The 25,947-nt window shown below is 38.3% G+C and overlaps 1 protein-coding gene across 2 annotated transcripts in view; it reads right to left on the bottom strand.

Moving 5' to 3' along the window:
• The window catches only part of WIF1 (WNT inhibitory factor 1), a 62,046-nt gene extending 36,322 nt beyond the window's left edge, over positions 1 to 25,724 (bottom strand). The window contains exons 1-2 of one of the 2 annotated variants that reach the window (XM_079139694.1): positions 25,165 to 25,724; positions 24,546 to 24,685 (exon numbers count right to left, since the gene is read on the bottom strand). In XM_079139694.1, the coding sequence (XP_078995820.1) occupies positions 24,546 to 24,685; positions 25,165 to 25,312 (288 nt within the window). In that variant the 5' untranslated portion in view covers positions 25,313 to 25,724. The remainder of the gene's footprint in view (positions 1 to 24,545; positions 24,686 to 25,164) is intronic. The other variant, XM_079139693.1, reaches the window with a different exon arrangement.
• Positions 25,725 to 25,947: the final 223 nt, after the last annotated feature.

The raw sequence follows: 25,947 nt of genomic DNA on the forward strand, positions 1-25,947 counted from the left end.
TAACGATTATTTGAGAATACAGATGGGCTGAGTAAGCAGCTGTAAGAGGCAGGTGTTTTGGAGGAGATGAGAGGGAGACATCAGTTTGGAAAAAAGAAAAGGAAGCCCAATTATGTTTTTTTTTTGTTTTTTTTTTTCATCTCAAGACATATTTAAATATTTCTTTTCTTAATGTTTCAGAAGCAGTCATTGAGCATTCATTCACTTGGGGGTGGGAACTGTGCTAAGAGCTATTTCTTCTATAATAACTACAGAAACAACTGAGCCACTAGCTGTTCACCCCAAGCAGTCTGTTTGTTCAACACCCATATCTCACTGCCTTGCTGGCTCCTTCCTGCAGTTAGGTGGTGGTACCTTTCAGCACCTCACCTATTTTAGAACAGAAGGCATACAAAATGTACATGCAAACTCGGGTAGCCCAGATAAGCAGCGCCAAAGAGGCAAAATGAATGTTCCATTTCTTTCACAGTTCTTTATGGTGTCGAGTTATCTCAGAAGGTATATGTTTATCTTGTTCCAGTGATTAAAAAGTAAGAGTACCTGAAAAGTTTTAATTTAGAAATCTCCAGAGACATTCTCTGTGATGGCTTTCAAAATATTTAAAGTAAAGCATGTTTTTCTTAGTTTTAGTTTCAGGTAGTTTTCTTAAATTCTTTAACATATTTTTATTGAATCCACATGGACAGTATTAACTTACTTCTTTCATAAAAAATTATTTTTTAGAAAAACAGACTTTCCCCTTAACCTAATGTTTTGAAAAAAATGCATTCAAGTTACTTTGATAAAGGTTATGAGATGTGCCTTAATTTGACTGTTTTATTCATGTAATTGTAATTTCATGTGTCAGAATACTGTGCTATAAGACATCCTCTGGTGATTAGTTTGTTCTGTTCCTGAGTCAAACAAAAAAAGAAAAAGGTCTGTAACTTGATGGTTACAGTTTTTCGAAGTCCAAAATTTAGACGACTACTCTTAGTAGCATACAAAGATTCAAAGAATAGACATTTATTCTATACATTTTGTTTTATACTTCAGAAAAAGTCACCGCCTTTCTAGAAAATATAATTGTCCCTTTTAATATTCTAAACTTCTCTACTCGTTTGCTATTTTAAATATAAAAAATGTTGTTCATATAAGCACTGTTAATCCTATTGAGAAAAAAAGAAACTGAAGTAATTTACTGAGTATCACTGACAATAAAAACCCACAATCTGGGGTCTGGCTTGATCTTTGTGGACAGCCTGAGGACAAAACAATGAAGAGTATTTAAAAGTGCAGGCGAAACCAGAGCATTTATCACCTACTGTCTCATACAGCACTGGCCACGGCAAGAGTTTCGGAAGAGGTGTCTGTCTCTTTGAGCAACTCTGATAATCATTAATCATACTGTTTGTCAGGGCTAAGGGTGTAACAGCTCAGTGGTTGAGTGCTTGCCTAGTATGCATAAGGCCCTGGGTTCAAACTCTTTCACAAAAAAAAAAAAAAAAAAAAAAAAATAAGACGACTAAAAAACCCCAAAATAACTATGTGTCTGAATTCACTTAAAGAAATAAAAGTATCTGCTTCTGTTTGAAATGAATTCAATATTTTATTCCCATGCAACCAATTTCCTGCATTACAATTTCAGTAGAAAGGAATCACATGCCAGGTCAAATATTCTTGTAGTTAAATTATGCTGTGCTTATTTTTCCAAACACATGTTTGTTTTACATTAATCTTGCTTTTTATCCTGAAATTGATCATGACAAAGATATTAAAGTAAATCCATTTTAATTAATAACAAAACATTTCCAAATTGAGATATTAAGCACATCATAGTGACAAGATCAGTTCTAAACATCCCCTGAGGCCAAAAGAAACACTGTTGTGAATTAATGCCCTGCCCCTTACCACTTGGTCCCCTTTGCCATGCCCTCTACTAGCACCTGAGTCTTTCGGCCCTGAAGGAGCCAGAGGAGAACTAGTGAGAAGAGCCCACCATGCTGCCTTCCAGGCTGCAGCCCAGGGAGGGGAGAATTCTGAACTTTGGAGATCCGAACTTGAGCCACTATACAGAAGTGGATACTTTAATTCTTGAAATGAGAATAATTGTAGCAGTGAAGTAATCAGAGGACAATGTTATTATTTGACTAGAGAAATTCCAGGATTCATCCAAAGACCCAGGGAGAAAGCCACCCACACAGGAGTTAGCAAGGCTGCTGGGACAAAGAGGGACAGTTGCTCTGTGTGATGACACAAAATGGCATTTTGCTTATTAGGTGTAATATTTTTAAGTTCCTTACTTTAAAAGTCAAAAGGAGGCAGCATATTGTCCATTTTCCATGTTAGCCAACCTCCTAGTCTTTGTTGTTTATTTAAAGCATGCCAAAATATTAGGACAACCAGTCACCCTTCTTTATTACTTCGTGTTACATTGTTATGCATCAACTTTTTCATTTCTAGGAGTTCTTTTCTGTAAATTCCTTAGTACCTGCAATTCCTTTTCTCAGCTGTGTCCCCTGCTAATGATAATCACCCTCTGGAAGCACAGCGAATGACAGACTTTACAGTCAAAATAAATGGGTCTGAGGCAAATACAGGCAGACACCACAGTTAGTCAAGCTGATTCATTAAAAACAAAAAGAAAAAGGCACATTAAAGCTGGATCAACTGTCATCTTTTAGTGATGACTGTTGATCTGATGTGATGAGAGAAAGTTCATGCACGTGGATGGGTTGATCCGGCTCCCGGACGGTCTGGAACGTCGTTAACTCATACAGACTGATTCTGGCCTCAATTCAAACTTCTCAGCCTTTGTTCTCGGGGCTTGGAGGATGGCTTTGAAGTTCAGGATAAAGCTCTTCTAACACACCATTACCAAAGAATAACCTTTTGATTATGATCTCATGAAAGTATAATCCATAACTTACATAAGTTAAGACTGTGGCAAACAGTGACGGTCCTGTAATTGGACCTTTATGAATTCCATATGTTACAATCTCTGCATTAGCTAGCAGTCCTGCATAATACATACATCTCTTCCCCAAACACTGCCACAGAACTTTCTTAAAAGGCTATGAAACTTCTCATAGCTACTGTCAGCCTTGAACTCTTCAGACCCCTAGGCTTGGGTGTGGGTACCTAAAGGGCAGGACTTTTGGAAAGCTTAAAAGGATAATAAATATTTCCCCCTTGTCCAATAAACACTCATTGGTGAAACACAGTGTAATCAAAGCCAGTAACGCTCTACTTAATTGTGTGGCTCGTGTGCCTTAAAAAAATATATCGGGAGAAAAAAGACTTTTCCAAAACATAATTAGAAATATAAATGAAGATATATTTATTTAGCAAAGGTATCCTCTCATCTGAAGTTCTCAAATGATTGGGTCTTGGTTAGGAAGCCATTATGTCATTATTTACATTATCTATGATTTATGTTTATCCCCCTTCTCGTTAAACTAAATTCCATTATTTTAGCAAATTAGAAATGTGAGTGTTCAGCATAGCTTAAACGCCATCATTGAAGGAGGAAGGGCAGTAAGCATGAGAGAGAAGATTTGGGAGGAACGGTACCCAACCCAGGTACACAACAGTGAAAAAACAAAAGCAATAAGGTTTCTGATCTGTCTAAAGAGAAAAAGAAGTCCGAATTAAAGGAACAATTAATGATCGAATAATAGATATCTAAGGGAAGATTAGTCTGTCGCTTGGGATTTAAAAAGAGGTTAAGTATAAAAAACCAACAGCAACATATAGAGGACATATCAAAGAGTTACCTTTCCATTTGCCCCCTTCCCTTATGGTAACTTTAACTCTCCCCTCCACCCCACCTGCAGTGTCCTTGTTTTGTTATTTTTACCTATTATCATGAGTTCCTTTCCCCCTTCCCCTCACTTTGGAACCTATTTGAAAGTTCCCAAAAATAATTCCCAGCAAGCTGACACACCTCTAGATTCCTTGGTTCAAAATAACGTTGCTAACACTCTCTCTGGGGTCCTACCGCCATCATACCTATCCACTTGTAAATATGTTAGTAGCTTCCAAATTAAGACTGGAAGTATTGACACACAAGGCATCCCTCATACTCATCTGAATCAGAATATCTGAAGCTTGATCCCATATTTCCTCTATGTAACTCTTAAGAGGCCATAATTTTTCATCAATCCATTTTCAATGGTCTGGTTTATTTTATAAAAGTAAGTCTTATACACCTACAAGCAAATGATGATCAAAGAAGACCAGTTACGATAAAGGGGAGAAGGATCTGGCTTCTAAATATCTTTAGTTGGGAAGTTTTTAAAGAAAATATAAGTGAGCTTCTTAGAGTCCCCAATTGTGACAGGCCACACGGGACAAGAAAGAGACCAACAGATCACCTACATGTACACAAGGCTGGGTGTACAGCAAGGTTGACAAGTTCTGAATCAAGATTTGGTGAATATATGGAAACTCAAAGGACCTGAGAGCCAAGTCTCTTTCAATTACCTTTAAAAAAAAAATGATGATGAGAAACTATGAACTGGCAGCTTCAATATCTGTTGAAATAACCTAGACATCAACATAAATTCATAAGAAGCACAAAGTGCCAGATTCAATTGATGTCCTTCCTCAAAAGAGGAATGAAGCAATAGCAAGGGTCTACATTTGCTTCAAAATTGATACTGCTTCCTCTCCACATGGCATATTTACTGAGAAAATGGAAGGTCTGGACTCCACCAGGGAGTCTGCTGGGAAGGCTAAACAATCCATTAAAGAGCCATACTCAAAAGCATAAACCTCTGCCAGGCAGGTGACACCTGAAAGACTCTTATACATTTATGAGAAGTTTCCTTGTCAACTTTCCCTCCTGCTCTGGATGTGACATTGCTTACTTCTGTTTCCTACTTTTTCCACTCCTCAGCCTTATCATGTGCTTATGCAATTCTATATTACTCTTCCCAATCTCTTCAAAATCACTTTCTTTCAAAAACCGAAATCCTTTCTTCACATTTATTTTGAATTATGTCCTCCCTCAAGAGTCTACACAGGGCCATTCTGTGAGCCTTTCTTTGGGTCATCTCGGCCTTCTCTCTTCTGTTTTTCTGTCATTAGTGTCCTTCCTCAGTTTTTGGTTGTGCCATATCACTTTGGACAATTTTTAAAGGAAATTTCAGTTCTAATAGTTCTAGTATCAATGGGGGACAAAACATGTTCACAAAGTGGAAGAAGAAGGAGAGGAGGAGGGAGTTCTAGGACTGGTGGATTCTGGAATGAACTCATCGCCTAGAAAGAGCCAATATTCCAAAACAGATTAAGAGAAAGACAATGACAATAAGGGTTAGTACACACTATGCGTTAATAATGTCTTTCTTCCTAGGTGGTGGATAAAACACAAAGTCAATCTAGGAACACAGGCTTTAAGAAACAGTTTATACAGGGTCAGGGCAACTTTTCTGTCATGCGAGAACAGTGCCATTTTTAAAAGAAATAGAATATCTATTAAACACTTTTTGACTCTGAAAACTATCTGTAGTTCTTTGGATGCTATTGTAATTTTCATGATAAGGTATTGCAGAGAATTTTATAAACAGGTGAGGATTCACAAAGCCCTCAAGGTAAAAATGGCAGATCATGACACTTTAAAGTTGATGTAGAGATGATGTGGGACAGCTAAGAATCAGAGAGAGTGAGTTATATTTCCAAAACCCACACAGCCAGGACTTGGCCAGCACACCTTTCATGATACCACACTGCCTTCCTCCCATCCATTTCCATCAGTCTTTGTTAAATACCTACCATGGCCTGAGTACTGCACTGGGTGATAGGTATCATGGTGCCTGTATCAGCCCACCCATCTAGTGCCTCAAAATTGAACATTAAACTCTGTGTGTGTGTGTGTGTGTGTGTGTGTGTGTGTGTGTGTGTTGGACTGGATAACATAAAAAAAGAATAATGAACTTCCCCCTTCTCCATACCAACGAGAAACTACAAGCAACTTTTTTTCCATCCACATGTCACAGGACTGAATTATAATGTGGTAATGTTGTTGTGCCTTCTCACAACCTAAAGTTTTAGATGGAAACAAAGTGCAAAGCTCTGCTCTCCCTGTCAGGAAACACAGCTTTTTCCGAGCTCTCTTGCTTTCTCTCTCTCTCTCTCTCTCTCTCTCTCTCTCTCTCTCTCTCGAATTTTTAGAAATCCAGCATCATGTTTGACCTTCAGTTTTTCTCATCTGAAAAAAATACAGTGGTCAAACTCATCTTTACGATTTCTTCTCTTTTGAGAGTCTATAATTATAAGGCAGCCTTTGTCAATTTCTCCTGAGGTTTAATATAGAACCTAAGCATTTGGGAAGAATAAAGTAACTTCTGCATATAAATCTATGTAGAAAATTCATAAGCTCAATAGTTAGTTCTTAAAATCTGAGCTCTTAGTGACCTAAGATCTAATGAATAATCTTCTCAGAAACACAGGGAAATTCGTGTACAAGTATCTCCACTTTTGCCTTTACCAGTTCCTGATGTTTTCCAGATATTTTTTGATAACCAAATTATGAGATTGCATAGAGCAAGCCACTGAGGTGAGAAAGGTTACCCTCTGCCAGACCTGCCTCTTTCCACGTGTGCCACAAGCTCACTGCAGATTTTGCTCAAAGAAGCTGTGCGATGGTCCTGCCTTGAAGAGCATCTTCTGCAGCAGAGAGGCTAACAATTTATGAACAATAATTTGTATCTACCTACTGGGCTTCCTCCCCCTTTCCAGGGTCTTTTTATTCCATAGAGAGTAAATTTGGCACAAGAGGCATTTCAGCCTCTGAAATGTATTTATTCAGGTATCAAGATTGCTGGTTCAAGTGATACGAGCTCTTTGGCTATGTGAGTACTTTCTCTAAAGGCTCTTCTAGATCTACTCCTTTTTCTCCTTTCACTCAGATATACAGCTCTGGGAGCTCCAACTAGCAAACTAATCTTTCTTTCCTTTTTTTTTTTTTTTTTTTTTTTTTTGCAGGGCGAGGAGAGGTTCTGGGGAACCCAGAAAGAGAAGCATGAGGTCTATCACTGAGCTACACCCCCAGTCTCCTTCCTTCCTTCTTTCCCTCCCTTTTTGTAGTACTGGGACTTGAACTCAGGGCCTTGTGCATGGTGACAACACTTTACCACTTAGCTGCACCCCCAGTCCTTTTTATTTATTTTGAGACAGGGCCTCACTAAGTTGCTGAGGCTGGCCTTGAACTTGTGATCCTCCTACCACAGCCTCCAGAGTCATTGGGATAACAGACATGCACCAACACACCTAGCTCCTGTCTTTTCTGTTATGAACACCCATAAGAATTTATTTGCTTAGAGTTCCCTCATTTTTAAAAGATATTTTGTTTTTAATTGTAGGTGGGAAAAATACCTTTATTTTTTTATTTTTATGTGGCGCTGAGTATCAAAGCCAGGGCCTCATGCATGCTAGGAAAGTGCTCTACCACTGAGACACAATCCCAGTCCGAGAGTCCCCTCACTTTGACAAAATGTAACATATATGCCTCTTTAAAGGGCTGTCTTCTACCCACTAATGACAATGACTCTCTGAATTTTGAAGATGATCTGCCTGCTGATCCCACACTGCTCCATCCCTAAAAAAACAAGAACTAACACCCTTGCATGTGGCAGAGTAAACTACTTAATATATAAAAAATTTTAAAGAGTAAATATGCGAAATAAATATTGTAATCACTATTATTTCAAAATATTATGAGTAAATGAATCTACATATGTATATGAAACATATAAAGAAATTCATAAATGTTTACTCCAATTCATTTAATATTAGTAGAAAATGTGCTTTCTTGCTATGTTCAAAAGGAATGACCTATTTTATTTAGAAATTACCCACTAGTTTTGTATTTGAAGACTAGAAGTATAGTGTCTAATGTGCTATATAGCTGATGAATACTGTGTTCACAATTAATATCCCTATGCAAAACCTCTTACCTTGAGGGACCTTCACAGTCTGATATGAAAAAGAATTACTAACTTCCCATGTACTGGTCCCCCACCGCCCCCTACAGTACGAAATTCCCACTGGGTTAAATTTGCTATAATTGAACAAAAATGCAGGCACAAATCAACAGCCATGGGTACCACTTAGAAAATTTCATTTGGGGGATGTTTTTAAAACACAAAAGAATATTAAAAGAATATTTTTGCATAATTGTGCTGGAAGTATGGAGTAGCCATTACAAGCCATTCAGTAATAATGTATGTGCCAAAAGCCTGCACAACGGTCCAAAGTTTTGACTCAGAAATTCCACTTCTGGGATTTGCTCCTAAGGAAGTAATCCTACTATGGAAAAAATTTTATACATCAAGTTGCTCTTCATGGTGTTATTTATAGTAGTAAAATGTTAGAAATAATCTAAATAGGAAAATTTTGACATATACCACAGAATATTATGTAACTTAAAAATCAAGTTTGCAGAAGACATGGGAAACTGTCCTACCATTTTTAAGCCAATGACAAACAAAAAAAGGTTTGTTACTTCAATAGAAAAACTAAGTGGAAAAACACCAACATGCTAACATTTTCTTAGGCCAGTAAACATTTACATATGACTTCTCTTCGCTCTTCTTTCTCCTTTTCTGTATTTTCCAAAAGTTTTTAGAAAGTGTACTAGTTTATGATGGAAAAAGGTAATGAACTTGAATAAAATGCTGTTAAGATTCATAAAAAAAAATAGCTATACCCAGGAAATTAAGTATGGCATACTCTAATGAAGTCCAGTTGATGTTCCTGAGTAATGAATTTTGCAAATTATAATTGCTACAAAGACAACTAGCAATGTGAAAATCTCAGTTTGAATAGACAGACAAATCTCAGAGTGGATTTCTCAGTTCTTTGTAAAGAGCCAAACCGGGATTAAACATTTTGAATATCCAGAAAGGGGTTACCATTTGGGGATAACCTTAAAGGCCTAATATTAGTAATATAGCAGTCCTTTCTACCTGTCTCAGAGTTTAACTCCTAAAGCTCCTAAAGGCCTTTGTTAGATAAATTGAATGGCTTGAAACCAAACTAACAGAAAAACAAGGCAAGAACTAACTAAAATAGAGTTCAGCAGGCTTTATTCACATTATTTAGGCAAACAGTATTTTGAAAAATTTTAATTCTGCTCCAAGTTCATTTTATTTTTGTTACAAGTAATCACACTGTACAAACTGCTTTTCTTACTGTGATTTGAATTAAAAAACAAAGCTACTAACAATGCAGAAATGATAATGACAAATAACAAGTCACAGACATCATGGAACTGAAAGAAACCTCCTTATTTTACACATGAGAAATAAAGTGCAATGCTTGTCTGAGGTCCCAACAAGGCTGGTGTGTAAGCTGGGCTGAAAGCCAGATCTCCTGAGGCCAGCTCCGTGTGACACTCCAAGTTCAGAGAGTGGGCGCCATTCGCTTATGGTGGAATTTGGGCACTGTGCCAGCATGCTCCCTGCTTAGGGTCTGGCAAACCGCCTCTTTCTAGCCTTATAACTCCCACCTAGCACTAACAGCTCATGAATACAAAGGGAAGAAATGACCCTATTTTTTTCAGTGTCTACCGTATGCCAAGGGCTTTGTACACATTAAGCAACTGCATTTTGCTGCCACTGTAAAATGTGAGTTAATGATGTCTTTTTTGTACTTGAAGAAACTGAGACCCCAAGAGTTCAAGTTGATCAAGATTTAACATGTGCTACTGACTTTAGTCTTTGGTGTATTGGTCCAGGTTCTCCGGAGACACCAAACTAATAAGAAATATAGCTCTAGATAGACAGATAGATAGAATTATAGACATATTAAGAGAGACATAGAGATGGTAAGGAATTGCCCCACATGATTATGGTTACTGACAAAACCCAAGATCTACAGTTGGTGGGCTTGTGTCCCCAAAGAGCCCACACTATATTTCCAGGCTGAATGCCAGCTGATTAGGGACTCAGGAAGAAAAGACGTCCCTATCTGAAGGCAATCAGGCAAAAGGAGTTTTCTCTATTCACAGAAAGGTCAGTCTTTTTGTTTTATTCAGAACAACATTAGGCAGGCCAATCTGCTTTACTCAGTCTATTGATTTAAATGTTAATCTCATCTGGAATCACCCTCACAGACACACCCACCACAATGTTTGACCAAATATCTGGGCAACTGATGGCCCAGTCAAGTGGACACAGGACAAGCTGGGCCTCCAGGATGTAAATTTATAAGATGCTCATCCCCTTGGCTCCCAGAAGAACCCTGAGGGCCTCACTTGCCCTGTCTGGTTCTGGTCCTGTGTCCCAGAAAAAAAGGTAGATTCAGTCATCTCTCTGAACTTGTAACATTTTATACTACAGAGACAACCTTCTACAATCAAGTAAATTCCATTCTAGAAAGTCTTGGGTATAGAGAATTTCTCCAAAAAATTGATGGCAAAAAAATATCTGAAACATCAACTATAAAAACAGATGAAGGGTCATTATTTCTATGCTTACTTTGGAACAGAATGGAAATCCACTTATATTTTCAGCTGAAAGGGGCTCTTATTGAAAGACAAAATCATGAACACATATATCTTTTGTGTATTATAGAAAATGTACAACTATTCGAGGTTTGAAGTCTTCTACTTTTGGTTAAAGGCTACTCATTGCAAATTATTCCTCACATTTAGCTATCTAAAATTTCATTAATGCATGGCTAAAGACAGTTATTGGGAGGACTGAATGAATTTAGTGAGATAATATAAGTGGAAGTATGTTTTAAACTATTATGCACAACATAAATGAAAGGTGTCTAATACTATTCATTGAATGATAGAACAACCTCTTCCCTCAATTCAGAACAGCACCAAGTTACTCTTCCTCCCTCAGTATGAGGAAATGAATCCTGAAGTCCTGGACAACACAGGGCATTCAGTAATAATTCTTTGAACTCAAACCTGCAGCTATCCAAGAAACCAGGGAAGCTGAATGCTTACCCTTTGGGAATTAAAGATGATCAATCAATTTGGAGTCAAGTGAGTTTGTGTTTGTTCTCTTAGGCTTCTGACCTAGAGCTTGACTCACATGATTGGATATTTGCCTTTTAGAGTACTACAAATGAAGCTGCTTTTAAAAAAAAGTGGCAGGTTGGTTGGCCTAACCTGTATAATATAGAAGTGAAATAATATACACATAATCTTGGCAACTGACTGTCAGGGTTCAAACTCAAGCTCTGCAGGTGACTAAGGTGTGACCTTGGGCAAGTTACTTAATCTCTCTGGGCTTCTGTCTTCTCAAATGTTGAATGAGATTAAAAAAAAAAAAAAATAGTACTTTGGCTCATAGAATTGATCCAAGTATTAAATGAAATAATACATGTAAATTACTTGGCTCACAGTAAACACCCAATAAATGTCAGTTCTTATTATTAGGTTGAATTCCATGAAATTCAATCTTTTTGAACTATTTAAAGTGACAGCTTCAAAAAAATCTGAAGCCATGATAATTTAATCTCCTCTAAAATTGTAACTTTTCTTGGTCAGGGTCTTCATTCAAAATCATGTTCCACAATACATAACAGGGTACCCATCATATGCATGCAATAAATATCTAAAAAACAAAGATAAAGGTTCAGAAGAATCTGATTTCAAAGATTTCAAGTTGCAATTTCATCATGGGTTCTGGAGTCAGACTGCCTGAGTGTAAATCCTGGTTTCACTCCCTCCTAGTTGTATGATCTCAGGCAAGTCACTTAAACTTTTAGTGACTCAGTTGCCATTTTTGTAAAATGGTATCTTTTTTTTTTTTTTTTTTTTTTTTAATTTGTACCAGGGATTGAATCCAGGAGTGCTTAAACACTGAACCACATCCCCAGTCCTTAAAAAAAATTTTTTTTTTGAGACAGGGTCTCGCTAAGTTGCTTAAGGCCTTGCTAAGTTGCTGAGGCTGGCCTTGAACTTGCCATCCTCCTACCTTGGTCTCCCAAGTCACCGGGACTATAGTCATGAACCACCATGCCTGGTGCCATATATATATATATGAATACTAGTAGGATTCATCAGGTTATTGTGAGAATTAAATTACATAACAATGACAAGTGACCAGCATGACTGGCAAAGAGAAAACACCTAAGTGTTAGCTATTTCCCTCTATTTTCTCCTCTTCCTTCTCCTCCTCCATTTTCTTCTCCTTGTGCTCCATCTCTTCTTCTTTAATTTATTATACAAGACCGAGAAACAATTACAAAATTCTTTAATCGCCAACTCTGGCAACGAACTTTTACCATCACAGTATAAAGTACCAGAAAATTACATCTGTGAGAATTTTATACTTTCGATCAGTATCTAGGAGTCAAGAGTGAAAAACTGCAAAGCAGCCAGGTGCTTGTAATCCTAGCAGCTCAGGAGGCAGGAGGATCTTGAGTTCAAAGTCGCCCCAGCAACTCAGCAAGGCCCTAAGCAACTCAGTGAGACCCTGTCTCTAAATAAAATACAAAAAAAGGACTGCGGATGTGACTTAGTGGTTAAGTGGCCTGAGTTCAATACCCAGTACTAAATAAATAAATAAAAATAAATAAATAAATAAATAAATAAAATGAATTTTAAAAAAGAACTGCAAAGTTGACAAAATGTGAAGTAGCTGAAGAAACTGGGAGTGTTTAGTGTACAGAAAAGATAATTTGAAGGGGACAAGAGCCATCCTCAAATGCCTATGGTCTGGTTTCACTGAGAGAAGGGTCAAAACATGACTGTTGGTCCAGACAACAGGCAGAGGGTTGAGGCAGGAATTTCAGATGTAAGAAGGCATCCCAGAGGAGTCTCGATTAAGATTTGGGGTTCCACTGTCTCTGGTTTTCTGTGGCATCCTCTGAAATTGAATTGCTGGGGAATGAGTTGGAGTAAATGAACCAGAGGTCCTACATGAGCAAATAGAAGAAACAAGGCAGCAATCTTGAGGATATAAATGCAAGTGGGAGTCTCCAAATGAAAGCCCATAGACCCGCAGAGACCATGGACATTCAAGTTACACTGGGAAGACAGAGCATGGCTCCTTATAAAGAACAACTTTCTATGATTAACACAATAAAATATATTTAAACCCTGACTTAATTAATTTCTAGCCACTGGACATGATCATTCAGAGGCCAAGAAACCACAATTTGTGGGTGCTTTGGAGAAAGGCTGGGTCATTGAGTGGGATGAGCTCTGGAATCTCTTCAAACTCTGCTATTCTGCATCTTTTAAATATATAGCAAAGAGTACTTTGAACAAATGTGGGAAGATAACCCAAAATTTGACTCTTCCTTGAATTTGAGCAATTGTTTTAAAGAAAGAAATATGTAGTCAGTATGTCACGATACCATTTACATTTTTATTGATGGTGAGTTCTCAAACATGAGTTTTAATGTTATTGGTGCCACAAATTTCAGAAAACTTATCTTCCAACCCACTGAATATATTAATGGTCTATTTACATGAATAACATAAAGAGCACAATACCTCATATGGGTCTGTTAAACAGATGGCACCTGAAGTTTCAAAAAACATTCAGGTGGAAAATTCTCTGAAGTAACTTTTACATTGCCATCTGCTGGCTAGTGCTGAAAGTGACAGCAGCATAAATAAAATCTCAAATCATAATCAAATACTAACTGGAAACAGGAATATTAACGAAACCTTCGAAGGGTAGGACTCAAACGGCTTCACTAAGTCCACTACAATCAAATACCAGAATAATCCACAAGTCTATTGGGGTCCATCCAGGGACTGCCTTAAGTATGAGATATTCCACATGGACTCCACTTCAGATGTGAATTCTTCCAGTGGCACATCCATGAATGATACTGAAATAGTCTTGGAAACCCAGGGCATCTCACCAAGCCCTACAGTATAAGTTTATTCAAGGTTATCTTCAGCCCTCACAAACTAGTTTCCTCAAGAGGGATTTTAGATGTTTCATATGTAAGAGTTGGTTTGCTCTGTCACCTAGTGATACAGTGACATTTGTCATATCCATCTCCAAAAAACGAATGCATGTGGGGGGCAGAATTCATTAGGCTCAATTATCTCAAGTGCATACAAGTTAAGCCAGGGTCAAAGTTATTTCAGTTGTGTGTATCTTACTATTATGGGCCTTGTGGTACATCCTGAACGACGCCAAAGCCCTATCAGATACTCACTCCTCTTCCAATTCAGCTCCTTCCTCAGTAACTTTCACAGCAGCTGGTTCATATTGCAATTATAAAATAATTCACGTATCATTGTTATTTTGAGTCCTATGTTTCCACTTTGGGCAATAATCTCCTTGAAGGCAAGTTTCATATCCAATTTACATTTGTCTTTTTAGCATTCAGGATACGCTTTGGCATTAGAAAGGACCTTAATAAATATCTGAGTTGAGATCAAAAGAAGGAAGGGAGGAAAGAAGAACAAGAAGAACGATTTAATCTTCATAATAAATAATTTTCTATTTTCAACTTCACGTCTTTGTCTAGACTCAAAGTTTTTCAACTGCCTATCGAACTTTGCCATCCAGTAGAAAATGTGTTCAGCAATTCCCAAAGAGACCCATTGTCATTGTGCCCCAAATGGTTCTTCTCTTGCTCCTATAATTACTTTTTCAGTTAAGATATCACTATGCAGCTACCTGAGTCATTCTCAATTACCTCATTTCCATTGACACCCATGTCTATATCCAATAAATCCTGTCAATTACACCTCCCTCCTTCCTCTCTTCTTCCCTCTCCACAAATTGTTCAGGCCTTTCTTACCTTTTTGTAGTACCTCACGTAACTTCCTAATTGACTCCTGGTCAGGCAACTCATCTTCCACCTCCATCAGTCACCAAAGTTACACCTCACACAGACACAACATGCTTACCTACTTTTAAACTTTCAATGATTCCCCACTTTCTTTGAGACAAATCCAACTGCGACTTATGAAGTTATCATCTTTCCCAAACTTACTTTTTTAGGTCCGTATTCCTCAGTTCCTGTTCCATTAATGCTAACCATTTTAAATAATTGTTATTCTCCCATGATATCAATGATTCTCACTTCTGCATACCTGTCTTTGGGTTACTCAGTATAGCTACCTAGAATGCCGACCTCAGCCCCTTTCTGCCTTCTATATATCTTTTGAGATACAACTCAGATGTTACCTCCAGTATCTTCTCTAAAATCTAAGTAATTGCAAATGCACCTGAACAGTGGCAAAATTCTCTGGCTTTATGCTTTCACAGCACTTTCCTTAGGCATTCATGGGAACCACAGCTAGCCCATATATAGTCTCTTTGCAAATTAAATAAAAGTGTCCCCTCTGTGCCAGGGTATAAAAACCAGAGAAGTGAAATGTGGGTTGGCTTTCAGCTCCCACCTATCCTTTGGTTAGGTTCCCATGTGCAATGTAAAACCTGATCTTTGTTGGCCTTGAGAACTTATAACAATTATTATCATAGCCTTATTGATACTTAATAAGCATTCTTCTTCCCTGGCTGGTGACCTCCTGGAGGCAATTAACGTCAACTAAAATTTGCATTTTCAGGAACTATGGTGTGGTAAGCATTGATAAATGTTCTCTGAATTATTATTTTTTGGAGCAAAAATATATTCCAAAGTTATCAATTATGTGAGGAAGATCTCTGAAGTACAAAGATATGTGCAGAAGTATTCTTAGCTGTGTGGTCTTGTGCAAGTCACTTAAATTTCTTATGTCCTAGTCATTAATTTTCAATATTTAATATGTCTTACTTGAGAGACATCTTGATTTTAGCTTACTTTAGAGCTAAAAGAGCAATATTTTAGAATTTGGAAGGAATTTAGAGGTAACCCAAACCATATTTCATATAAAGCTTTGGAGTTCAAATGGTTAAGCGACCTTTCCACAGGCTCTCTGTGGTTTTTTAGCTGGTCTTGACCAAATGTTCAGCCCCTCAGGTCTTTATCTCCCCCATACCCAGCCCCAGCCCCAGGCACCACTGACCTCTCCCACAAAGCACTCCACAACTGCTCTGTCTCTGCCTCTGCCAGCCCTTCTTCTCAGGCCTTCCTTCCATCTCAGCTGATTAAAGAATTCATGAACTCCCTTCAAGTCCCAGTCCCATTGTCATTGACATTCCCCAGGGAAGCCTCCTTCCCTTTATGGCCCCAGTCAAAATTAGCTGCTTCTTCCTCTGTGTTCCTGGAGCACTTAGAGTAAGGGCTCTGGATGCCAACTGCCTAGCTTTGACTCCAAGCTTCGCCACTTACCAGCAGTGTGGTCTTCACTCCTCGGTGCCTCAGTTGCCTTATCTGTCCAACAGGCGTAATAATGGGACCTGCCTCATTTACTTATTCATTCAGCCAAGAGTTATCAACAGCATCCTAGGTGCTGGGAGCTGTCCAGCACATGGAGATGTATGGTGAACAGGACAAAGTCCTTGCTCGCATGAACTGACGTGGAATGGGAGAGTCAGACAAAACCAAAGATAATTAAGTATTCTCTTACCCTAAGTATAGCAGAAAAGGACAATCAGAGTGGCAAATGGGATGGTGGCTGTTTTAGAGAAGGGTGTTAGGAAAAGTGTCTCAGAGGAGGTCACACTTGATCAGAAACAAAAGGAAAGTGAGGGAGGGAGACATGCAGAAATCTAAAGGGAATGGATTTTAGGCAGAGGGAACTTCCTGTGCAAAGGCTCTGAGGCAGGAAAGGCGAACCTGGAGTAGAGGAGAAAAAAGCTAAAAGGGCCACTGAGTGAGTGAGGCAGAGCTGAGAAAACCAAGCACCAAGACTTTCAGAGTCTAGCTCCTAAAAATTTCTCCTATTTCCCTCCTTTTCATCTGTATCCCAGATTTCTCTCCTTGTAGTTGAGCAGGATGATCTGTGGATGTAATTCTGACCTTGTTCTCTTCCACTTTACACTTTTTCAGTGTCCGACCTGCCACTGCCAAATGGAACAAGTCCCACAGGCTGTTGCATGATGGGCAGTGCCCTCTGGGACCTATTTGCTGTCTACCTCTCTACTTCTAATGTCACACCATTCTCTTCAGACACACCAATACCAGTTACCCAGACAACCATCTGTCTGGTCTCTGTGCCTTGCCTCAAGCTGTTTCCTTTCCCTAAAGGCCATCCTGTCTGCCCCATTGCTGCTTGGCTAACTTAACAGTCAGACTCAGCTCTGGAGCTGTGTTCTCACTTTAGTCTGGGAACACCTCAGAGCTTCTATAATATCATGCCCCAGGAATTATTAAAATAATCTGTTTATATTTCTGTCTTTACAACTAGCTGCTAATTTTCTTAAGGGCAAAGAATGGTTCTTAATCATGTTTTACTTCCAGAGCAAGATCTAAGGTCTGGACAAGAGTGGCAATGCAAGACTGTTCTCATGTTGCCAGCTGAAACTCTTACCCCCTAAAGTGTCCCTTTGTCCCAGACCCTTTAACACACAGCTGCCCTGTGAGATTTTATTCAGGTGAATGGGTTTTAAAAGATGCCTGACAATTTCCAAGATTCTTTCATCACATTCATCTATAAAATCCCCAAAGAAGATAAATGTATAGCTCAGAAGATAAACATCCATACTGTTCTTCCATGGAAGAACAATAATTATCCTGGGACTCCAGAATTTTAAATATTAATAAATTTTAAAAGCAAATCAAATATTTGAAGAAGCAGGCTTATTTCAAATAAATCCAGGACCCGCGTTCAACTTCTCATTCTTTAAACTGAAGGAAAACCTGCCAAGCTGAATTTCTATACCTGTATTATACCTTTCTTGCTATTTTAAAAGGTAGTGTGGTAGTTTAAATGAGAAGTTAAGTCAATTCTTTTTAAAAATCAACATACTTTTTTCCTTATTTAAGTTTCCTTTTATATTACATTCAAAGTTCTAGACTCCATTAGATAATAAAATTTTTTTTGTTGTTGTTGTTGTTATTGTTCTATGCACTCACAGAAAGCTTTTTTTTTTTTTTTTTTTTTGTTTCATGCTCTAATCAGGGAGAGAGAAAGAAAAAGAGGAAGAGGAGGAGGAGGAGGAGGAGAAAAAAATCATCATAAATCCTTCCAAAAGCTTAGTAAGAAAAAAGAACTGAATGAGGGCTGTGGCAAAGCCACTGTCCACCCAACACATAATCAAGGATTAACTCAATACATCCCTAGGATAAATTTGCAAGAGGTTGAGTCCATTCTCTTCACAGCCAAGAAGGGTGAATCCCTGCCTCCAGACCCTTTCTCCATTGTTTGACCCTGTCCTTGATTTCCCACTGCCTCTCAACTGAGATTCAAGGCCCCTCATCATCCCTAGACCATGTATCTGAACATCCTGAGCCCTCTCTGTGGAAGGTAATGTCCTCCCTGGCTGATCTGACTCATCCTTCCAGAATTAATTTGAACATTACCTGCTCAGAAAGCTCAGTGAAGCACCCCTGGCACCCTTCCTCCCTCAGGAGGAAGAAGAGTGGCTTTCTTCGTGCTCTCAGTCAGTCCCGTACTTTCCAAGCTCCTTTGGTGAGTGTGATGAGTATTTGTTTCCTAGCCTATGAGCATCCTCTGGGCAGCACTGAGTTTACTCCTTTTTGTATGCTCTGTGCCTTGCTTGGTGATGGAGTTGACGGAGTGCTTGAGTCAGAACTGCCGCTTGGGAGAACAACTCCCATCTACCCAGGGTCCATGGGAATGGAACCAAGTCATTTCCATGTAACAACAGCCAGTTGGCTAAATTATTACAGCAAAATAAGCCCTGATCTCACAAGGCCTCCTCCAGAGTTCCAGCAACAGAATGAAGGACATTTTCACTAAACTCCTAATCCCCCAAATTGTTCCCTCAAAATGTCCATTTTATTTACCAAGGACAGTTAAGCTAAATGAGTTTAATCCCAAACAAAATGCTTTATTGGATATCATGCCTTTCTGCTTCACCACAACAATTAAAGACTTTTATTTGTGTGAGTAATTTAAGTTCAGGAATAAGCAGGGAGAATACTGGTGGAGGGTTTGTTTACACACTTTTACACCACCATGGGAGGAAGACATAACAGAGTTTACATTTATGCCATGTAAATCGCTATAGAACCAGATGTGGCTTACAAGTTACCTTGTAACTCATCTCCTCTAAGCAATAAAGCCTTTTTTTTTTTTTTTTTTTTCTGGCAAAAGTTTGAGAAACTAACCGCTGTTTTCTATCAGCAGATAGAACAGATGGCTGGCACATGCCTGCTTTGCTAAATGAAATGGGCTCTCTGCAGAATTACTCTTTGATCCCTAGTGGCATGTCCACAACACCACACTGCAAAATACCACAGTAGAGCAGAATCTAAACATGAAAAGTTTAAAGCTGTCCTTTTGACATGAGTCCCTCCTTTAAAAAATCATGCCCACAGCATGTAAACATGTTCACATTCCCACTCAGAAACCATGAACAGGGGTCAGAAGCAAGGTATTTCCTTCATTCGGTGACATTAAACCATGCCAAAGTATGATGGCAAAACCCAGGAGTGCAAAGGTACAAAACCACTTGGGTTCTAACTATCCAAACAATCATAACTTCATTAGGAAAAAGTGTGGATAGTACCCATTCAGGGATTTAAATAATAGTGCTAAGTATTGCCACAACTTCAGGTTGGAAAGAGTGTTTGGCAGTTCCTTTGAAGATCTAGAGAAGAAGTACCTGAATTAAAATTCACCCTGAACTGTTATTGTTTGATTTGTGTAAAGGAAGGAACAAGAAAAACATTTTATACAGGTCCTCTGAACTTAACCAGTCCAATGGGAAGCAAGAGAAGGCAAAATTAAGAGGGACCATCATATCAAACGCCACATTGAAAAAACAAGGACTCTGGAGTTTGGAGGTATTTTGATGATGAAATTGGATATCTAGTTGCTATTACACGAACATGTCAGTAAAACGATTCTGTTTTTTTTAAAAAACGAGTCAAAAATGTGAGTCAATTGTCAAAAAAAAAAAAAAAAAAAAAAACCTGTTTTTATTTCCTTTCTAGCCAATGGTACTTTTCTCACTTTCCAGCTATACTGGGGAGGAACTAACTGTTCACAAAGGAACCACTATCCAGGCAAAGTTGTCAAGTGTTCTTTATATTTGATTTTTAATTTTTATTGTTATCATTTCTGGCAGTTTTCTGTAATTCAAGATTTTTTTAATTGAAAGGGAGCTAGTGAGGGTCATGGACTCATTAATAATTAACCTTAGATGTTGGAAAATGTTTCACTTGATACACTACATCTTCAATGTACTTAATATTTTCTACTTTTGATGACCATCCAGAAAAACAAAGGAGCACATTATTGCAGTTTAACCCAATAAAGTCAATACTTCTGTAATACAAACATCCCCAAGGCAGTCAAATTCTCCTCTTCCTGTCCTATAGCTACAGCAACACTTTAAAGACTTGTTTTTAAACATCCTGAAGCAGAAAAATGAAGCTACACCACTGACTTCTAGTGGTTATGGGAATTCTATATACTATACATGATAAAAATTTACTCTAAGATCTCAACCTGTTGGTACAGATGGCCAGGGCCAGCTTGGTAATCCAACTGGTGGATTTGAAGTCAATATTGGCTGGTTATCTTTGCCCAGAGAATTTCTGTTTCACAGATACCAATTTCACCTCAACCTTTGCCATCCATCTAAGCAATCCAGGCCTTTGGTCACAAAGAGATTGGAAAATGCGTACAGTTGGCTCAGCATAAATCTATCACCACTATTAAAAAAGGCAACATCAAAAGAGATGCCTCGTTAACTAGGTCCCAGATTCATAGTATCCTAGCATGTTTTTGCAGGTGATAGAACATACTATAGTTATTAAGATCAAGTCTGTATGATCTTCAGAAATGAAGATCTGTTTATAAGAACAACATAAATAAAACCTTTTGGCCTTACACCAAACCGGTTCATATGGAAATCAGTACTGTTGTCCTAATGTTAGAATTCAGATTTTTTCTAACAAAACCTCTCATTAAATTTTTACTCAAAAATCATTGGGTTTAGGAAGTGTTATTTTCCAAATAAAATGTTTAATTAGTACCTAATTTAGAGAACCAAAATGGTTTGCTCATGGCCCCTGCCTGTCTCAAATTTAGGGGAAAAATGTTTGCCTCATTGAAAAATATCAACTATTAAAAAGTTATATATAATAATAAAGAGTATTTCCTCCTTAATGATTGAAAGTCCTTTAAGCTACACCCTCTTCAGTGGAAAATCTTCTCTCATCTAAAAACCTTGAGAAGAGGCATACTAGAAAACAAGTATTTTATGTAGGAAATAAGATGGAGGCAAAGTTATCCAAGGAAAATAAGAATTTTAGGGAGAGAGAAGAATCAGGTAGTATGATTTCAGGCAGAAAAGCTATAAAGAAGATTTTTTGGAGACCACCAAAAAAAAAAAAAAAAAGAAAGAAAGAAAGAAAAAAAGAAAAGAAAAAACTGGTGAGAATCAGATGCACATTAGTTAATTCTTTGATATCTAGAGATATCAAACGGCAACCATTTATCATTCTGTTGAGTAAGGTGTAGTGGGAAAATGATACCAGATAGTAAACATGGATGAGATATTTATAATCTAGAACATCATACAATTCTAAATGCATGATTTTTTCATATTTTAATGTAATTTTTTATACATTATACACCAATAAATACTCATTGTGGAAGAACTAAAACATAATAGATGCAGATGTAATCCATGTATACACTTTTGAGGATCAGATGTTGATCAGAGGGTTTTTCCTTTCTCTGCCAATTTCATAATGGAATAAAACAGAAGATGCTATGTAGCAGGCTTCTTAATTTGTCATGAATATGTTTCCATGGCCTCAAATGGATGCTTAGAATATACTTATTGCTTCATTATGTTCTGTTACTATTGTTGGACCTGTAGGTTGTGTCCATGCTTTTACTTGTATAAAAAGAAAGATATGGAACATTTCTGGATCTAAATTTTATTCATGTTTATGATTACTTCCTGAGTATGAATTATGGAAGTAAAATTTCCCACTTAAAGTGGCCTTTAGCCATTCAGTTTGATTTGTTCCGCCAAAAGATTAACACAAACATCAGCAACATATGAGTATGTACAAACTCTCCATATACCAAGAGGGAAAAACCCACAAAGTTTTAAAAGAATGGAACAACTTGATATGGGGAAAGGAACCTCACTGTAATTTTTATTTGCATCTGTCTAAAGTAGACCATGAAATGTATTTTATATAGCTCCAAGAACACTTTTGTTTACCAGACTAATAATTTATAGGAAATAGGTAACACTTTATTGCCTCTACTAGGTCTTCAATCCTAAGGTGACTTTTATTTTTGTTCACATTGCTTAAACACTTAAAGTTTAAAATTTCATTAATCAGGGATGTGTTTTATTTATGTATTACTGAAACCTAAGTGTTTGATATTATTTGGATGAAATAACTAGGTAATGGAAAGAACTTTTCATTTTCCATGTAAATGTTTTGATGTAGTTTGGTTTTAGCCATAGATGCCTTTCAAACTACTTAATTGGTATTGAAGTCATTATTTTTCCCATCTTCAAAAAGTCCTTGCATTTGAAAACTTAAGGTGCTGAAATCACACAACTTTAGTGAATAAAATTGGTCTATTTTAAATAATGTTTTAAAACACGTTGCTGTTTGACATTGTGTTGATCATCCCCTGACACACCCATAAGGAAAACAGACATCAAATTTCAGGTAGTTGCCTAGGGTACCCTATCTCAGAGCAGACTGAATGTGGAGAGCAAGGTAACTTAATTGAGTTGTTAACATTGTCCTGCCAAATTAGATAATCCATCTGGATGATCAAGACCTAAGCAGGAGAGGAAAATGCTAGAAGCTTCATCTTTATGCCAGTTTCACTATTTCCCTAATCTTCCACAAGACATATTCCTGAGGCTATTTAATATGTCAATCCATTTTATACTCAACAATATGCCCATATTTGCTAGTATGTACTGTTATTAAGCAATAGGGGAGATCATATGGAATTGAAGCCTTTGCTTCCAATTCCATTCTTCAGAAGACAAACTCATATGCAAAAGGGGAAAAATGAAAAAGAAGAAAGAAAAGAGCTACTGACATTGTTTGCATCTCCTATAGTTACCAAATACCTTCAGCTAATGAGGTGCAGTCAAGCTACCTTTTAATGGTTCAGAGAGATCCATAAAGATACAGGTCAAAATGTCTTTCTTTAAAATATAGAATTAATATTGAGTCCATCTGCCAAGTGGTCAATCACAAGTAAACAGATTCAGATAAAGAGAATGAAAAGTCATTCCTTGATTTATTATAATTTCACAATATTACGAAATTAATTGCCCAGAAAGGATCTTTAAAGAGGGAATTGCAGGGAAAAAAGGAACATTCTCCTTATAGAACAATAGAAGCCTCAGTGAATTTATCTGCACAATGGAATATTAGACTACATGACCTTCCTGTTATGAACATCAGTGGATCCAAAGCATTATTATTATTTTTTAATCACATAGCAATGAAAGTGTTGAATGGTCTGGATTTGATCTATTTTAGAAGAAATTTTTTTAAAAAAAGAGAACAAACTTGAGGGAAAAAAGACAGCTAAAATGATCATGCCTATACTATAATAGGCAATTAGAGAAAACCAAAGTGGTTTTCAATTTAAAAGTTACTTTTTATAAAGTGTTCCTTCATTCACATTCTTCTTGAAAATAGCCATTTTAGTAAATTTAGAATAAAAAGACCAAAAATGTGATTTTAATTATAATCACAATGATTTTCATAGTAGACATATTTTAACAACTAATGAGCAAAAGAATTAATTACTTACTATTTGTCCTCTAGAGTATATTCTCCAATTGCACCACAGAAATTAAACTCCCATAAGCATTTTTATTCTCCCTTTCTTCCCAAAATAAGAGGCCACTTTATTATACTGAAAAATGTATAAAAGGTAACATACAAAAGACACTCGGGTGCTAAGGAATAAAAGGAATGCCTCATAAAAATAGACTGCAGTTTTCTTTTTCCACAGGAAAGTACTTAAGTGGTAACTTTTAAAATCAGTAGGCTGAAGTGTTTTATAACGTTCTTATGGGACTGACACTTTTTGAGTCTATGAACTTCTACCAGAAATATACAGCATTCACATTCCAGTGAAAAACATTTAGCACGTCAGCTTTTAAAAATGCACTATATCAAAAATACTTAAAGACCTTCAATTTTTGTGTAAAGTATAAGTATGTCCAAGTGATTAGCACATTAAGGAAAAATGAGTGTTTTAAATATTGTTAAATTTTAGTGTCAATGGTTAGAGAAACACAGTGATGCTAGCTAATATTTGAGGTCTTTATATTTCCAGCAGCCTAAAGACACCGTGTGGTATCAAAATAGTGAGCTTGGGGGGCATTGCTTGTCCTTTTCTTTTGAGAATCTCTAATTTATGTGGTAACTTAAAATATTGAAATAAATGGGAATCATCTATTTTTGACTACCAGATGAGAAAATATTCTTCAAAATGTAAAATGTACCATACTACACAGTTTGTAATATTATTCACATTTACCATCAGGTGGTAGAAATATTAAAGGGCATTTTTCCCACACTTTCTGGTTATCAGAACTTACCTGCCCTGCAGCTTGCCAGGTAAAATTCATGGAATGGATATTGACAGGAATCGCTGGCATTCTCTGTTGTGCTTTTCTGAAATCATGTGTAAAGGGGGCCATTTTGCCCTCGGAAACAATCAGGATATCTTCTTCAAATCCTGTTTTTTAAATAATAAACAAAACTATCAAACTAGGCGGACTTGAAAGAATCCAAATCAGAAGTTTCATACAAAAATAAACCCAAAGAATTACTAGCGGTCACTTCTTTTCACAAAGCACCTGCTTTTGGTACCAAAAACGCGACTGAGATTACTTTTCCTCTGTACACTGTTAGGAATGATGGGAACAGACACATGCTTTGCGGGGCGGGGAGGGACATGGAGTTAATTGATACAAACAAACGCCGAGTGCACCTAAAAAACGTTGGGCTGTAACTTGCAGCTGCATGATCAGATCATTTGATCAGCCTTGGTTTCTTGAGAGAAAAGTATTAGCTTTCAGATGGAAAATATCTAATTAAAATGCGAGGGGCGATGACCCTCGGGCATTAAGTTTTAAACATTAAATGCACGTATTCCTCCATAAAAGGACAGAGCGAGGACACAGGCAGGGAAGGTGTCAGACGTGGGGCCCTTACCTATGAGCACTCTTGCCTGGTGAGCATCGATCCACAGGTATAGGCTCTCCTCCCGCGGCTGCCCGGCCTCCGCCCTCAGCACCAGCAGGCACGGGAGGATGCTCCAGAGCCGGAGCGCAGCGGCAGGGAAGGCGCTTCTCAGGGCCATGCTGCTTCCGACCTCCTGGCGGGTGGCGAAACTCCTGCAGCACCTACCCGACCTGCGCTCGTTAAGTTTTCAGCTCGGCTTCAGCCCACTCACCCGGAGCTGCTCCCACTTGGACGGCTGGGTGTGGAGCCTCCCGGCTCCGGTGAGAGTAAGCCTGGGAGGGAGGTTGAGGGGAGGGAGGCTGCCGGGAGGGAGGGGACAAAGGAGGGGATGAGCGGGAGCGATCGGAGAGGAGATGGCAGAGACCAAGCCTGGCAGAGCCGGAGATGCCAGCACACCCGGCAGCACCAACAGTCAGAGGATCAAATACAGCCGGAGAGGAAGAGCAGGAAAGGCTGGCCAGAGCGAAGTGCGAGCCAGGAGTGGGGTCTGCGAGGCTGAGCCTGTGGCCGCCGGGGGGCGCTCGGGCCGCGGGGGGGCGGGGCGGCGCAGGACCCGGGAGTCCGCGTTCACGCCCCCGGAGCGCCGGGTGGAGCGCGCACCAAGGTGCGTGTGGTCCCGACGCCCAAGGAGAAGCACTCAAAGGGACCCCTGGGACGTCACGCGCCCCCCTCTTCTGGTCAGAAGAGACAGGGGGTGGGGAAATGGGGTGAACCGAAAATGGGCTTTCTACCCGGTGCTACCTGAAGGCACAG

This window comes from Sciurus vulgaris, assembly GCF_902686455.1.
Source record: "Sciurus vulgaris genome assembly, chromosome: 5".
NCBI lineage: Eukaryota > Metazoa > Chordata > Mammalia > Rodentia > Sciuridae > Sciurus > Sciurus vulgaris.